Source organism: Nerophis lumbriciformis, linkage group LG22 (genome assembly GCF_033978685.3).
Source record: "Nerophis lumbriciformis linkage group LG22, RoL_Nlum_v2.1, whole genome shotgun sequence".
In the NCBI taxonomy this organism is placed as follows: domain Eukaryota; kingdom Metazoa; phylum Chordata; class Actinopteri; order Syngnathiformes; family Syngnathidae; genus Nerophis; species Nerophis lumbriciformis.
In genome coordinates, this window is record NC_084569.2 from 35,898,070 (window position 1) to 35,913,610 (window position 15,541).

The window sequence follows — 15,541 nt, forward strand, 5'->3', positions numbered from 1 at the left end:
TCTCGTCTTTTGACATCGCTTAAGGCTCATCAATGTGGAGATGTCTTATTGAGGTTGAGGATGAGTGCATCAAAAAATTGTTTTGCCAAAAGTTGGCGCTACTCTATCTTTAATCAAGTTGACCAAGTTTAGCTGCCGTGGTAACCTTTAACCCGGAAACGCAAGTCCCGCTTGATGAATGTCTTTATCGATCACTACAACATAATACTAATAAAGACAAATACTTCACTGTGATACATATAAGACATAAGTCTTAACTTGACACTTAATTTAGGTGAGAAAAATGTCGAATATGCTTTAAAAAAAATCAGCAATGTAGTGAAGCCGCAATATTTGAAGAGTGAAGTGTGATGTGGCAGATGCAAATACCCAGGAACAAAACTTGGGACATTGGAGAAAGTTCTTTGGAGAGGATAGTGGTGCAGGAGGTTGGAAAATCGATGCAGATGCAGAGAGTGCAGGTCAAGATGTGAGCTGCTGAGAAGCCTCGGTTTTTTCAGAGGGGACTCTATTGACAGTCACCTTCCATAGCTCCTGGAAAAGCAACAGATCATTGGTAGGAATCGATCTAGCCAATGTTAAAACATTCTGCCAAAGATAATGTGTATTTGTCAAGTAATACATCCAGTGAACCTCATGTCGATATAACGGAATTTAACCATGGAGAAAGGGAGGATGGGCAATATGAAGTATTTTTTAATCTAAGACAGCTTGTTCACAGTTTTCTATGTAAATGCCAGTGACGTGCAGTCACTAGAGGCAGGTGAGGCGGGGCAAAAAAAAAAATGTAAAAAGAAAAAAAATTAATTAAATTGTTATATGTATCCAGTGATTATACTATAAAGTTATTTTCCATTTAACTTCACCAGTTTTAGATTATTTTTATTCAAAATCGCTGAATTTTCACATTTTCCGTTCAAATACTGAGAAGAGACGGTGCGGTGATCAGCAGCCAGTTGAGGCACGTCACTCAGTGCCTCAACATGGACGGACTCGGCTAACTGCTGGCCTGCTGTGCAGTGAGACCGTATTGCTATATGAATTATATTATACATTTCCATAGTTTAGTTAGCTGAGGTATATAATGTACAGTGTATTTTGTCAACAACTGTATGTGTGTAACGTATTTCTTGTGCTGAGCGATCATAAAACGGCTGCAAAAGACGCACTGGCTGAGGCTCCAGTAGCCCCGCCTCCTGCACCCCCGCCGTAGAATTGTTATATCAACTAAAGCCCACACTTAAACTTTCCACGTGCAAGATTGAATCTATTTAAAAAAGTTATTTCATAAGAAGCCAAAAAGTGCAAAAACAATAATGTTCGTGTTGGAGGAGTTGTGAATGACTGCAGGGCCACAACATTAGGTACACCTGCAGACTGCAGGTGTATCTAATTCACAACTCCTCCAACACGAACATTATTGTTTTTGCACTTTTTGGCTTCTTATTAAATAACTTTTGTAACCTATTTTTATGGGCTTTCCTATTTGTGATGTTAAGTTCCTGTTATGCGCTGTTATACAGTATATGCCTTGAGCTCTTAATTTGAAGGCGCCAAGAGCGGAAGTGATGACATGTTGTAGTGGAGCGGAGGTTTTTGAAAGAAGGTAAATAAAGTGGCCCTCGTGTAAACTGGAGCCTCAGTGTTTGTTATTTTGTAGTTTCATACAGTATAGGCGACATTTATAAACCCTCGGTTACACTTTTTTAAATAGATTCAATCTTGCACGTGGAAAGTTTAAGTGAGGGCTTTAGTTGATATAACACACCCATCAGGGGGTGCATTAATCCAGCACAACAGCGGCGAATTGACTTTATTTATAAGTAAAGGTAAGACCATAATAAAGTTTTTTTATTAAATGTGTTTTTTTGTGTGCTACAGTTTGTATGTGTAAAGTTAAAGTTAAGTTAAAGTACCAATGATTGTCACACACACACTAAGTGTAATGAAATTTGTCCTCTGCATTTGACCCATCCCCTTGATCACCCCCTGGGAGGTGAGGGGAGCAGTGGCCAGCAGCGGCGCCGCGCCCGGGAATAATTTTTGGTGATTTAACCCCCAATTCCAACCCTTGATGCTGAGTGCCAAGCAGGGAAGAATGCTGGTATGAGCTTTTAAACATAACCCGTTAACTGCTGCCAATCAAATGGTGAATAAGATACTCTTTAGGGTTCATATGTTTGTAAATCTGACTGTGATGAAGTCAGTGCCTCACCAGCCATCAACCTCACCGCACGTCACTGGTAAATGCCTACATGTTCTTCGGGGAAAGGGCTGAGGCGGGCGGCTTATTGTGAGTTATTGACTTTGTTTTGCTCCAATATTTGGACAGTTAATACATGTGATCAGTAGGGGTGTCAGGGTATGTGTATTTGTATTGAACCGTTTCGGTACGGGGATTCCGGTTCGGTTCGGAGGTGTACCGAACGAGTTTCCACACGGACATATTAAGTAGCGTAACGCTCGTTGTGTAAACAATGCACACCGAGGCGCAACACACGGCATGCTAGTAGCTAACGGGCTGCGATAGACTGACCATACGTCCTCTTTTCACCGATGTCCTCTTTTGCGGAGCTGTCAGGGCGGAGTTTCTTAAATGCCTCAAATGTCCGGCATTTTGAGTTCGGGTTGCGTGTATTTTCAATGTACGTTCAGGGTTAAGAAGGGGTTAAATACAAAACAAATTCGTGAGGGAGGGGCAGAGACAGAGAGAGAGAGAGAGTTATGATAAACGCGCACGCGTCGCCAGGCTCTGCTTTTTATCCATAGATTTATCACATTTAATTTTTTATTATCTATAGCAGGGGTGTCAAAAGTGTGCCCCGGAGGCCATTTGCGGCCCACAGCTAATGTTTTAAAGGCCCACGGCACATTCTAAAAATACTTTAAAAATAAACAAAAACATAACAAAAGTGAAATAAAAAAGTTTAAAGGTTAAATGGAATTTAGAAAAAGTTGCAATGTTGACTAATAAAACAAAGCTGTTTTTTTTCTTTCAAACTGTCATTGCTCAAAACATAATATTGAATCAAAATCAATGTTATTATGAATTATTGACCTATCCAAGGTTCCCATTACTTCACATCAAATATTCCACTAAGAAAAATATTTTTGGTGGAAGATTTTGCAAATTTGGTAAATAAATAACCCAAAAATGTATATTTTGTTGTTTTCTTACTGTACCGAAAATGAACCGAACCGTGACCTCTAAACCGACGTACGTACTGAACCAAAATTTTTGTGTACTGTTACACCCCTAGTGATCAGTATTGGTATCGGCCAATCTCACTCGTGGAGGATCGGTATTGGAATTGGCAGCAGAAAATTGGATTGGAACATCCTTATAAGTAGCCACTCAGCTAAACTGAGGAAGGAAGTCACTTTAGGTAGTTTGCAATTAAATTTCACCCTTAATCATGTTTCCTGAGCATAAGACAGACTGTGCTGATGGCAGTGTATTAAAGAAATGGAAAGTGAAGTTAAATTATACATCCTAGGAAGAGAACCAACCAACACTGGCCGCATGCTTGGTCTACTCTGGTTTTTCTCTAAAAGTGGGGCACACCCTGCTGGGGGAGTGTGCTGCGATGCCAGGCAACATGCTTTATCAGTATAACGCAATTTGATGCTTCAAAACCTGCTTTGAAAAGCTGTGCACTAAAAGTTGATCTATATTTCTTTTTGGCCTTGTTCATTTAATGTTAAAAAGGATACAATGTATGTTGAGGTCATTTTGATGCAAAATTTCTGGTGTTATTATTATCTCAAAACAATAATTAATCTCCGTAATTTACTGTTAATTGCTGGTTACTTTCTGCTGTAGCGCAGATATAAATCTACACGTCTGTTAAAATATATGAGCATGTATACTCCTGTTGTCTTGCTACGTTTCATTAGTTTTGCGCGTTAATACAAATTTGGGTATCGCTCCAAAACCAAGTAGTTACAGCATACTTGCCAACCTTGAGACCTCCGATTTCGGGAGGTGGGGGCGTGGTCGGGGGTGGGGCAGGGCGTGGTTGGGGGCGTGGTTAAGAGGGGAGGAGTATATTGACAGCTAGAATTCACCAAATCAAGTATTTCATACATACATACACATATATATATATATATATATATATATATATATAGATATCTACACCCTGAAAATATACAAACAAAACTGGGTTTAGATAATTGATACTTCAAACTTGCATAAATAAATATTAAGGAATATAACATAAGTTGGCTTCTGAGAGTTTCAAAATGTAATGAATAAAATGCTAAAGTTGTTGATAAATAAGCAATTATTTTAATAATTAAATATGGTCATTTTAAATGAATTATTATGATAATTTAAAATCAATTATTTCAAATATGTTTATTTTAATGTATAAATCTATGGCTGGATGTAATAAAGAGTCAGGAAAAAATACAAATAAAAATACAATTAATTTTGATGTTTTTAGCAAAATATAGTAAACATGTATTTTTTTTTTTTTTTTGTAAATTAATAAATATATTTATTTTTAGGTAAGATAAACATAATAATACAATTTATCTCTAGTCTGGATGATTTAGTTCTTGTCACCCTGTTGTCCTCCCGTCATGAAAAAAGGCTGTCCTCACTCAGGTCCGCATGGAGCTGGAGGGGGCGTGGCTTCCAGCTCCGGCTGAAAATCGGGAAATTTTCGGGAGAATATTTGTCCCGGGAGGTTTTCGGGAGAGGCGCTGAATTTCGGGAGTCTCCCGGAAAATTCGGGAGGGTTGGCAAGTATGGGTTACAGTGACAATATTCGCTATACCCAATGCTGATATCAATACTTAATCTAGATCGTTCAAAGATTACATTTAGGATCACAAATACAATTATCCATCCATCCATCCATTTTCTACCGCTTATTCCCCTTGGGGTCGCGGGGGGCGCTGGAGCCTATCTCAGCTACAATCGGGCGGAAGGCGGTGTACACCCTGGACAAGCCGCCATCTCATCGCAGACAATTACAATTAGACAATTTAAATTATTTCCTTATTCTCGTTATTATAAATACGATATTTTGAGCAAAATATAGTCAGTAACTACACAAAAGCAAAAACAACTATTGTATTTTCCGCACTATAAGGCGCACCGGATTATAAGGCGCCCCTTCAATGAATGTCCTATTTTAAAACTGTGTTCATATATAAGGCGCACCGCATTATAAGGCGCATAGAATAGACGCTACAGTAGAGGCTGCGGTTACGTTATGCATCCCGTAGTTGCGAGACCTGTTGTGGCTCAATATTGGTCCATATATAAGGCGCACCGGATTATAAGGCGCACTGTCAGCTTTTGAGAAAATTGTAGGCTTTTAGGTGCGCCTTATAGTGCGGAAAATACGGTAAATGGGTTATACTTGTATAGCGCTTTTCTACCTTCAAGGTACTCAAAGTGCTTTGACACTATTTCCACATTCATACACACATTCACACACTGATGGCGGGAGCTGCCATGCAAGGGCCTAACCACGACCCATCAGGAGCAAGGGTGAAGTGTCTTGCTGAAGGACACAACGGACGTGACGAGGTTGGTAGAAGGTGGGGATCGAACCAGGAACCCTCAGGTTGCTGGCACGTGCACTCTCCCAACTTCGCCACGCCGTCCCTGCTGGCTCTGATTTAAACCTTTTGTTTTTTTCCTTTTAAGTCCTCCTGTGTCCAGGCACTTATTTTTAAACAACAACAAAAAGACTAAAAAATTACTTTTTGATAGTAAATAAAATCAATCTAATCACTTTGGTATCGACCAAACTATGCTTTGTATTGTTATTGTCGACATCTGTATTGATCCACCCACCCTGTTTACACTGAAGAGCTCTCGCTTAGCGGTTAGCATGGCTTCTCGTATCTTCTTACAGTGTGTTGAGCATGTTTAGCTTTTCATTGAGCTTTAGTCCTCCAGTGATAATGCTACATGTAGGCAAAGAATAATGACTTAAAAGCGGCTTCGCAGTGTAGGGACATTTTTCGCGCTTGCTCATGAAGATGCTGCATTGCCCCTGTCACGTGCATTGTCACAATATGGATATATAATTATAATCTATATTGTGGGCCAAATTAATATACTGCTCCCAGACTGTGGAACGCTCTCCCTGACCACCTGAGGGCACCACAGACTGTGGATGCTTTTAAAAAAGGCTTGAAAACCCTTCTTTTTAAAAAAGCCTTTTTTTTTTAGATATATGCATACTAGTTCTAGCTATTTGGCTGTACTAGTTTTTATTTTTATTTATTTTTTTATTATCTTTTTAATTTTTTTAATACACTGTAGCACTTTGAGGTTGTTTACTCAATGTAAAGTGCTTTTTACAAATAAAATCTATTATTATTATTATTATTACTGTAATTTATATCGTATATTGCCTATATAAAGCAACCATATACAAGCAAAACTATCCAACATAAAACCAAAAATGAATGAAAAAAAGAGGTTAAGTCTATTTTACATTTTCGAGACGAGCGTGTTCTTACCAGGTGCTCTATGCGTTCGTACTGAAGAAACTGGGGGAAGGTACAAGGGAGCTGTTCAACAGTGTATTTGCATTGTCCGTCCACCGTGTCCTCAAGTTGGTACAGGCAGTGCCGGAAATGGTTGTAGGCCTCACAGGACACATCCATTTCTCGCAGGGTGAAGTTCAACCTTGACAACGCCACATTATCAATTACTAACTGTTTGAAAAAAACAATCTCCTTTAAAGTAACAATGTAGATTGGACACAGAATAATTAGACTTAGACATCCTTTTTATTGTCATTCAAATTTGAACTTTAAAGCATACTTGCCAACCTTGAGACCTCCGATTTCGGGAGGTGGGGGGTGGGGTGGGGGGGGCAGGTTGGGGGCGTGGTTAAGATAGATATATATAAGAAATACTTTACTTTCAGTGAATTCTAGCTATATATATATATAAAAATAAAAGAAATACTTGAATTTCAGTGTTCATTTATTTACACATTTACACACACAACACTCATCTACTCATTGTTGAGTTAAGGGTTGAATTGTCCATCCTTGTTCTATTCTCTGTCACTATTTCAGAACACACACATTATACCAATATACATTATAAAATCAATAAGAAAACGGGAGCTCTAATTTGGGAGTCTGAATTAGGATCAGAAGTTCCTATATAAACATTGCGCACTCACGTCGCCTTTTTGTATTGATTACTGCAGCTGTGCACTGGATTCATTCACAAATACAAACTACAACTCACAAACACTTTAGAGTTAGGCTCCACCATCAGAATGTGTACTTAAACTTATAAAGATCACATGGATATTATTCAGTGAGTGGATTCACCAAAACTAACCTGTTATACAGGAGGAAAAAGCACACAGGACGTTTCAATTGTTCACAGACTGGTCGCGCTCATCAGAATGACAAGACACTTCCGGTCTGCAGGTGATAGCATTCAATTGGGAAGAAACGCCCTACTGCCCTCTACTGACCAATGTGAATACTGATAAATGTGTAATGACAGCTCCAAAAACGAATTCAAACCACAAAATAAAATAAATAAATCAACACAAAAATGTGACACATTATGGGTGGGTCACATATGCATGTACAGTAGATGGCAGTATTGTCCTGTTTAAAAGTGTCACAACATTGCTGTTTACGGCAGACGAACTGCTTTACGGGGGACGAAAACTTGACTGCTGTTGTGCGCTGGGAGGACGTTAATGAAACTGCCTAACAACAAACCCACATAAGAAACCAAGAACTCGCCCTCGATCATTAGCTATTTATATGGTGGGAAAGCGGACGTGAGAACAGGCTGTCAACACGTCACTCGGGTCCGCACGGAGCTGGAGGGGGCGTGGCCTCCAGCTCCGCCTGAATTTCGGGAGAAAATTTGTCCCGGGAGGTTTTCGGGAGAGGCTGTTGGCAAGTATGCTTTAAAGCACAGATAAGAACGAAATTTCGTTACATAAGCTCATGGTAGCGCAGGATAAAAAAGCAATAAGGTGCATGTATCAATAAATAAATATAAATAATATATAAATATATATATAAAATAAATAAATATATATAAATAAATAGATTACTGTACAGATAAATATATTGCACTTTTTCACATGCGTCCACGTTTATGGATGTAATAATGCTTTGTATGTTTAAAATTAGAGATGTCCGATAATGGCTTTTTTGCCGATATCCAATATTCTGATATTGTCCAACTCTTAATTACCGATTCCGATATCAACCGATAACGATATATACAGGAGTGGAATTAACACATTATTATGCCTAATTTTGTTGTGATGCCCCGCTGGATGCATTAAACAATGTAACAAGGTTTTACAAAATAAATCAACTCAAGTTATGGGAAAAAAAAAATGCCAACATGGCCCTTCCATATTTATTATTGAAGTCACAAAGTGCATTATTTTTTTTAACATACCTCAAAACAGCAGCTTGGAATTTGGGACAAGCTCTCCCTGAGAGAGCATGAGGAGGTTGAGGTGGGCAGGTTAGAGGGTAGCGGGGGGTGTATATTGTAGCGTCCCGGAAGAGTTAGTGCTGCAAGGGGTTCTGGGTGTTTGTTCTGTTGTGTTTATGTTGTGTTACGGTGCGGATGTTCTCCCGAAATGTGTTTGTCATTCTTGTTTGGTGTGGGTTCACAGTGTGGCGCATATTTGTAACAGTGTTAAAGTTGTTTATACGGCCACCCTCAGTGTGACCTGTATGGCTGCTGACCAAATATGCCTTGCATTCACTTGTGTGTGTGTGAAAAGCCGTAGATATTATGTGAAGTGTGCAACGGCAGTGCCTTTAAGGTTTATTGCCGCTCTGTACTTCTTTCTCCCTACGTCCGTGTACACAGCGGCGTTTTAAAAAGTCATACATTTTACTTTTTGAAACCGATACCGATAATTTTGAAACCGATACCGATCATTTCCGGTATTACATTTCAAAGCATTTATCGGCCGATAATATCGGCAGTCCGATATTATCGGACATCTCTATTTAAAATACTCCAGAATTGTTGTCAAGCTTCAAACTGACATGATTGTGGTTGGTGGATCAATAGGCATCTTTGGATTAGATGCTAGTGGGTATTTATTGGATAAAATGCGTGAGAAGAATTTCACATAAACATTTGAAGACCAAAGTGTCAAAAACAGGTGTGCCACTATGTCGAATTATCTTTAATCGACGTAAGCAAGTACTGTAGTGAAAGTGGTTTGTGAAAAAATAAAATGCAAACTACTTTGTGTTTTGAGGGTAGAAGAGTTGGCTTTCTCCTTACCTTTTCTCAATAGAGATGAAAATGGTGCAGGCATGGAAAAAGTTATTGCACAGCCTATAAAGTGTGCGAAACAGGCCATCTGTCAGATCATCATCGTAGCAAACTGATGACAGAAAACAATGAATCAGTATAATCTTTGTCAGCCAGGATTGTGATTGTATTCAAAAACTCAGAAGAGACTGAAAATACGGTGTACAATATATAGTGGAACCCGTTTATTTTGATTGCCCTCAGACTGGCTGACCACGCGATAAACAAACATTTTTCACCTTGAAAAAAAAAAATTACCTTGAAAATTTTTTTTTACCTTGAAAATCATTTTTTACCTTGAAAAAAAAATTTTACCTTGAAATTTTTTTTTACCTTGAAAATCATTTTTTACCTTGGAAATCATTTTTTTACCTTGAAAATCATTTTTTACCTTGAAAATCATTTTTAACCTTGAAAAAAAAATGTACCTTGAAAATCATTTTTTACCTTGAAAAAAATGTTTTACCTTGAAACATTTTTTTTACCTTAAAAATAATTTTTTACCTTGAAAATCATTTTTTACATTGAAAAAAAAATGTTACCTTGAAAAAAAATTTTTACCTTAAAATTTTTTTTACCTTGAAAATCATTTTTTACCTTGAAAATCATTTTTAAACTTGAAAAACAAAAGTACCTTGAAAATTTTTTTTTACCTTGAAAATGTTTTTTACCTTGAAAATCATTTTTTACTTTGAAAATCATTTTTTACCTTGAAAAAAAATGTAACCTTGAAAAAAACTTTTTAGCTTGAAAATCATTTTTTACCTTGAAAATCAACAAACCAAGCCATTGCTTACACTTTACATTCTGCCCCACGACTGAAGACTGTCACTGTGCAACCTTCATCCAAGGTGGGGCGACCCTAAAATGCGGGCGTTCCCTGTCAAACCCGGCCTTTCGCGTGTTCTCCGATCGACTTCAATACTTTTGCTTTTACGCACCTCTGAGGCTGGAATAAGTCCAAAGCCCTTGGAAGGTGAAACATTATATTACACTTGAAGGTTGAATACGGTGCACTCGGGGTGTAACAGGACCCAAAAATTTCGGTTCGGTACAAACCTCGGTTTAGAGGTCACGGTTCGGTTCATTTTCGGTACAGTAAGAAAACAACAAAATATAAATTTTTTGGTTATTTATTTACCAAATTTGTAAACAATGGCATAACATACATATACACACAGGGTCCATTGCCAGGGTTCATGTGGTCAACATATATAAAATAAAAACTAAATAAGATAAGGCTCAGAATGGTTTCTTAATAAAACCTTTCTACATATAAAGTGCTTTTTTTGATTGATTGAGACTTTTATTAGTAGATTGCACAGTACAGTACATATTCCGTACAATTGACCACTAAATGGTAACACCCGAATAGGTTTTTCAACTAGTTTAAGCCGGGGTCCACGTAAATCAACATTAAACTGCCTCAAGTTGTTTCTCAGATTAAATAAAATGACAAAACTGTTCTTCTACATATAAAAAGTGCAACATTAAACAGTTTCAAATCAACTCATCATGCTTAATTTATTACAGCATTAGGGAAGCTTGTAGTTGATTTTTATTATGTAAATGTTATATTTTTATCAACATGTGATAGCAGGGACCCTGCCATTCAAAACTAGGCTGCTCCATTACTAATGATTAATGTATCTATAGCTGAAAAAATAGTACAATAGCAATAGGAGAGACTATTTATCCCTGAACACCATGGAGTTCATGTACCGGTAGGCTTAATGATGCAGTTACATTATTATATCAACTATCAGAGACAGAAACTCTTCATTTAACATAATGTCATTTTTTGCTGCCTCAACACAGCTCAATTAACACAGAAAAAGGTAAAGTGAAATAACAGACAGACAGGGCTTTGCTGTCCGTAACACACACACGCACACGCAAGCGCGTGCACACACAGTAGAGTCTAGCAAATGATATTTTGGACAGATAATCTCAAACTGAAACTGTGAGCTGTCACCGTCTTGCGTACAAACACATACAAACATTCAAGAGACAAACACAATACAGTATGTGACATCAGTAAAAATTCTCTTTCACCTACCATCCGCAGCAATGATGAAGCTAGCATTGTCATGTATGTCCGCAACTTCCTCCTCTGTCCAGCTAAATTCAACATCAGAATCTATAATGAGATGAATGGAATACTTTTATTATTAAAGTTTAGAAGGACAGAAGGTAGAACCAGAACTGACTTTATCATTATCTAAGCCAGGGGTGTCGACACTACTGCCCGCGGGCCAAGTGCAGCCCGACGACGTCTTCAAATTGGCCCGTGAGACGTCATGAGTATATTAAGGAATTTTGCATTCATTTTAAAAGTATAACATTTTTAATGATACAATATTATCGCCATCTAGTGGACATAACAAGTTTTTCCTGGTCGATAACCTTTTACGAAACTTTTAATGTGCAGAATTTATTCATATGACCCAATGCAAACAACCTTCCCTAGTCATAGTGCAAAAAAAAAAAAAAAAAAAAAAAAATTCAACCAACACAAAATGTCAACAGACATGGCCACTGAACATTGTGGATATTATAAAAAATGTCCATTCACCATAAACATATTAAAAATTATACCCATCCATTACAAAGCACGATGGGCAAAATGCAAAACACTCTTCACACTTATCCATGTTTGGCGCATTTTAGCTGCTTGATATTTCTGATTGATTACAACAGTGTTTTTCAACCACTGTGTGTGCCGTGAGAGATTATCTAAATTCACCTATTTGGGTTAAAAATATTTTTTGCAAACCAGTAATTATAGTCTGCGAATGATGTGTTGTTGTTGAGTGTCGGTGCTGTCTAGACCTCGGCAGAGTAACCGTGTAATACTCTTCTATATCAGTAGGTGGCAGCCGGTAGCTAATTGCTTTGTAGATGTCGGAAACAGCGGGAGGCAGTGTGCAGGTAAAAAGGTGTCTAATGCTTAAACCAAAAATAAACAAAAGGTGAGTGCACCTAAGAAAAGGCATTGAAGCTTAGGGAAGGCTGTGCAGAACGAAACTAAAACTGAACTGGCTACAAAGTAAACAAAAACAGAATGCTGGACGACAGCAAAGACTTACCGCGGAGCAAAGACGGCGTCCACATGACAATCAACAATGTCCCCACAAAGAAGGATAAAAACAACTGAAATCTTCTTGATTGCCAAAACAAAGTAGATGCGGGAAATATCGCTCAAAGGAAGACATGAAACTGCTACAGGAAAATACCAAAAAAAGAGGAAAATCCACCAAAAACACTACACACAGGAAAACAGCAAAAAAGTCCAAATAAGTCAGGGCGTGATGTTACAGGTGGTGACAGTACACCTACTTTGAGACAAGAGCTATATTGATGCATGCTTGGTTATGGTTTAAAGTCATATCCAACAGTTGCGACAACGACTTTTTACTGTCAACTGAGTTTCGTTTTTAATGATTTCTGCTGGTGGTGTGCCTCCGGATTTTTTAAACGCAGAAAATGTGCCTTGGCTCAAAAAAGGTTGAAAAACACTGGATTACAAAACTTTAAGGTCCTCACAGAAGTAAAGAAAGTAGAAGTCGAACTTTCACATGCCTTTAATAAGCAATTATATGAATTATATATCCATTATATATATATATATATATATATATATATATATATATGTGAATGCTCCCATTAAAATCTCCTGATGATTGAGGGAACCCCCCCTCATGAAACAGGCCTGTAGAGATGAAATAGTCTTGTGATTTTTTTTCCCACACATACATATATTGCGCTCTACTACGGTATCGAGCACTATTTTTTGGATAACCTTATTAAGACATATATATATATATATATATATATATATATATATATATATATATATCAGTGACATGCGGTCACTAGAGGCAGGTGAGGCGGGGCCTCACCTGCCATCATGGAAAGAAAAAAAATGTAAAAAGAAAACATTTTTTATTAAATTGTTATATGTATCCAGTGATTATACTATAAAGTTATTTTTCGTTTAACTTCACCAGTTTTAGATTATTTTTATTCAAAACCGCTGAATTTTCACATTTGCCGTTCAAATACTGAGAAGAGACGGTGCGGTGAACAGCAGCCAGTTGAGGCACGTCACTCAATTGTGCCTCACCATGGATTGTGGACTCGACTAACTGCTGGCCTGCTGTGCAGTGAGACTGTATTGCTATATGAACTATATTATACATTTCCATAGTTTAGTTAGCTGAGGTATATAATGTACAGTGTATTTTGTCAACAACTGTATGTGTGTAACGTATTTCTTGTGCTGAGCAATCATAAAACTGCTGCGAAGACGCACTGGCTGAGGCTCGCGTAACCCCGCCTCCTGGTGCCGGTTATTGCACCTCCGCCGCAGACTGCACCCCCCGACCGGAGCGCCACACCAACCAAAGCCCACACCCAAACCCTCCACGTGCGAGACCGAATCCACCCAAAAAAAGTCACTTAACAAGAAGCCAAAAAGTGCAAAAACAACATTGCTCGCGCCGGAGGAGCCGTGAACGACTGCAGGGACACAACATTAGGTACACCTGCAGACTGCAGCACGGATTTCATATTTCATTCATTCACAACTCCTCCAACACGAACATCACTGTTCCCGCACTTATAAGTAAAGGTAAGACCATAATAACGTTTTTTTATTAAATGTGCTTTTTTGTGTGCTACAGTTTGTATGTGTAAAGTTAAAGTTAAGTTACAGTAGCAATGATTGTCACACACACACTAGGTGTGGTGAAATTTGTCCTCTGCATTTGACCCATCCCCTTGCTCACCCCCTGGGATGTGAGGGGAGCAGTGAGCAGCAGCGGCGCCGCGCCCGGGAGTAATTGTTGGTGATTTAACCCCCAATTCCGACCCTTGATGCTGAGTGCCAAGCAGGGAAGAATGCTGGAATGAGCTTTTAAACATAACCCGTTAACTGCTGCCAATCAAATGGTGAATAAGATACTCTTTAGGGTTCATATGTTTGTAAATCTGACTGTGATGAAGTCAGTGCCTCACCAGCCATCAACCTCACCGCACATCACTGATATATATATATATATATATGTATATATATATATATATATATACACACACATAAAAAAAAAATATATATAGTTACTTTACATGCAGTCGGCTTTCGGCCATGAACCACATTGTTTTAGCCCAATGCAGCCCCAAAGGCAAAAAATGTGGACACCCCTGATCTAGGCAATACATATTTTATTGAGTCTTTGATAGCCGCAAGTAAAATCAAGCCAAACCACATTTTCTTCTACTATGTTAACATATATTCTTACCTGTGCAAAGTTCTGACTTCAGCCAATCCAACTGTCGCACTTTCACTTCACCACCTTGTGGTCAGAAAAAAACATCACATTCATATTTTCACTTTTGTAGTGCTGTGTATACAATGACTTTGTTTTCAACAAGTGAGTCTAAAAAGCAAAACTGCCACTCATGAAGACAAGAAAAGACAAAGACAGATAATTAGAGATTTTAGATGTTGGGACCAAACATTTATGAAGGAACTTTTCCAAGGGAATAACATGTAATGTAAGGTAAAACAAATTGTCAATGAACTCAAATCAAAATATTTGGCACAGATGGGTCCCACCTCAAGTGGGAATTGTACATGGTTGTCAGTCCCAGTATAAATAATGAAAATATTGTACATAATTCCCACCCTGTGCCTACTATATAAACAAGATATTGTATATGACAAATTGTACCAAATCAAAGTATCCACTGAAAACATTGTTGATTTTGGTTGGTCAAAAAAATAATGTTATACATTCGGCAGACGCTCCGTTTCATTCAAAGTTTAAACAGATTTTAGCCACTTTCTTACCTGCACGCTCGATCATGTTTTCATTTAATGTTATATTTTTCTGACACATGCTTAAAAGGTCATCTCCAACATCTGCAACACAACATCAATGCATTTACTCAGAGATGTAATATCTTTGTTGTTTATTACATCAATTCAAATAAAACTGTATCAGATTATATCAGCTTGCACCTAAAATCTCCAACATAAGCAGTCCTGCAGCGTGTTTACTTGTGCAAAGCAGTTCAGCCACTTAACATCTACCGTATTTTTCGGATTATAAGTCGCTCCGGAGTATAAGTCTCACCGGCCGAAAATGCATAAAAAAGAAGGAAATAAACAGATATATGTCACACTGGAGTATAAGTCGCATTTTTGGGGGAAATTTATTTGATATAATCCAACAC

The 15,541-nt window shown here is 38.0% G+C and overlaps 1 protein-coding gene across 1 annotated transcript in view; it reads right to left on the reverse strand.

Moving 5' to 3' along the window:
- Positions 1-253: 253 nt before the first annotated feature.
- mettl22 (methyltransferase 22, Kin17 lysine) overlaps positions 254-15,541 on the reverse strand; it is a 49,645-nt gene continuing 34,357 nt past the window's right edge. The window contains exons 7-12 of the mRNA XM_061973820.1: positions 15,156-15,227; positions 14,605-14,658; positions 11,364-11,444; positions 9,275-9,377; positions 6,490-6,658; positions 254-534 (exon numbers count right to left, since the gene is read on the reverse strand). Coding sequence (XP_061829804.1) covers positions 463-534; positions 6,490-6,658; positions 9,275-9,377; positions 11,364-11,444; positions 14,605-14,658; positions 15,156-15,227 — 551 coding nt within the window. The 3' untranslated portion in view covers positions 254-462. The remainder of the gene's footprint in view (positions 535-6,489; positions 6,659-9,274; positions 9,378-11,363; positions 11,445-14,604; positions 14,659-15,155; positions 15,228-15,541) is intronic.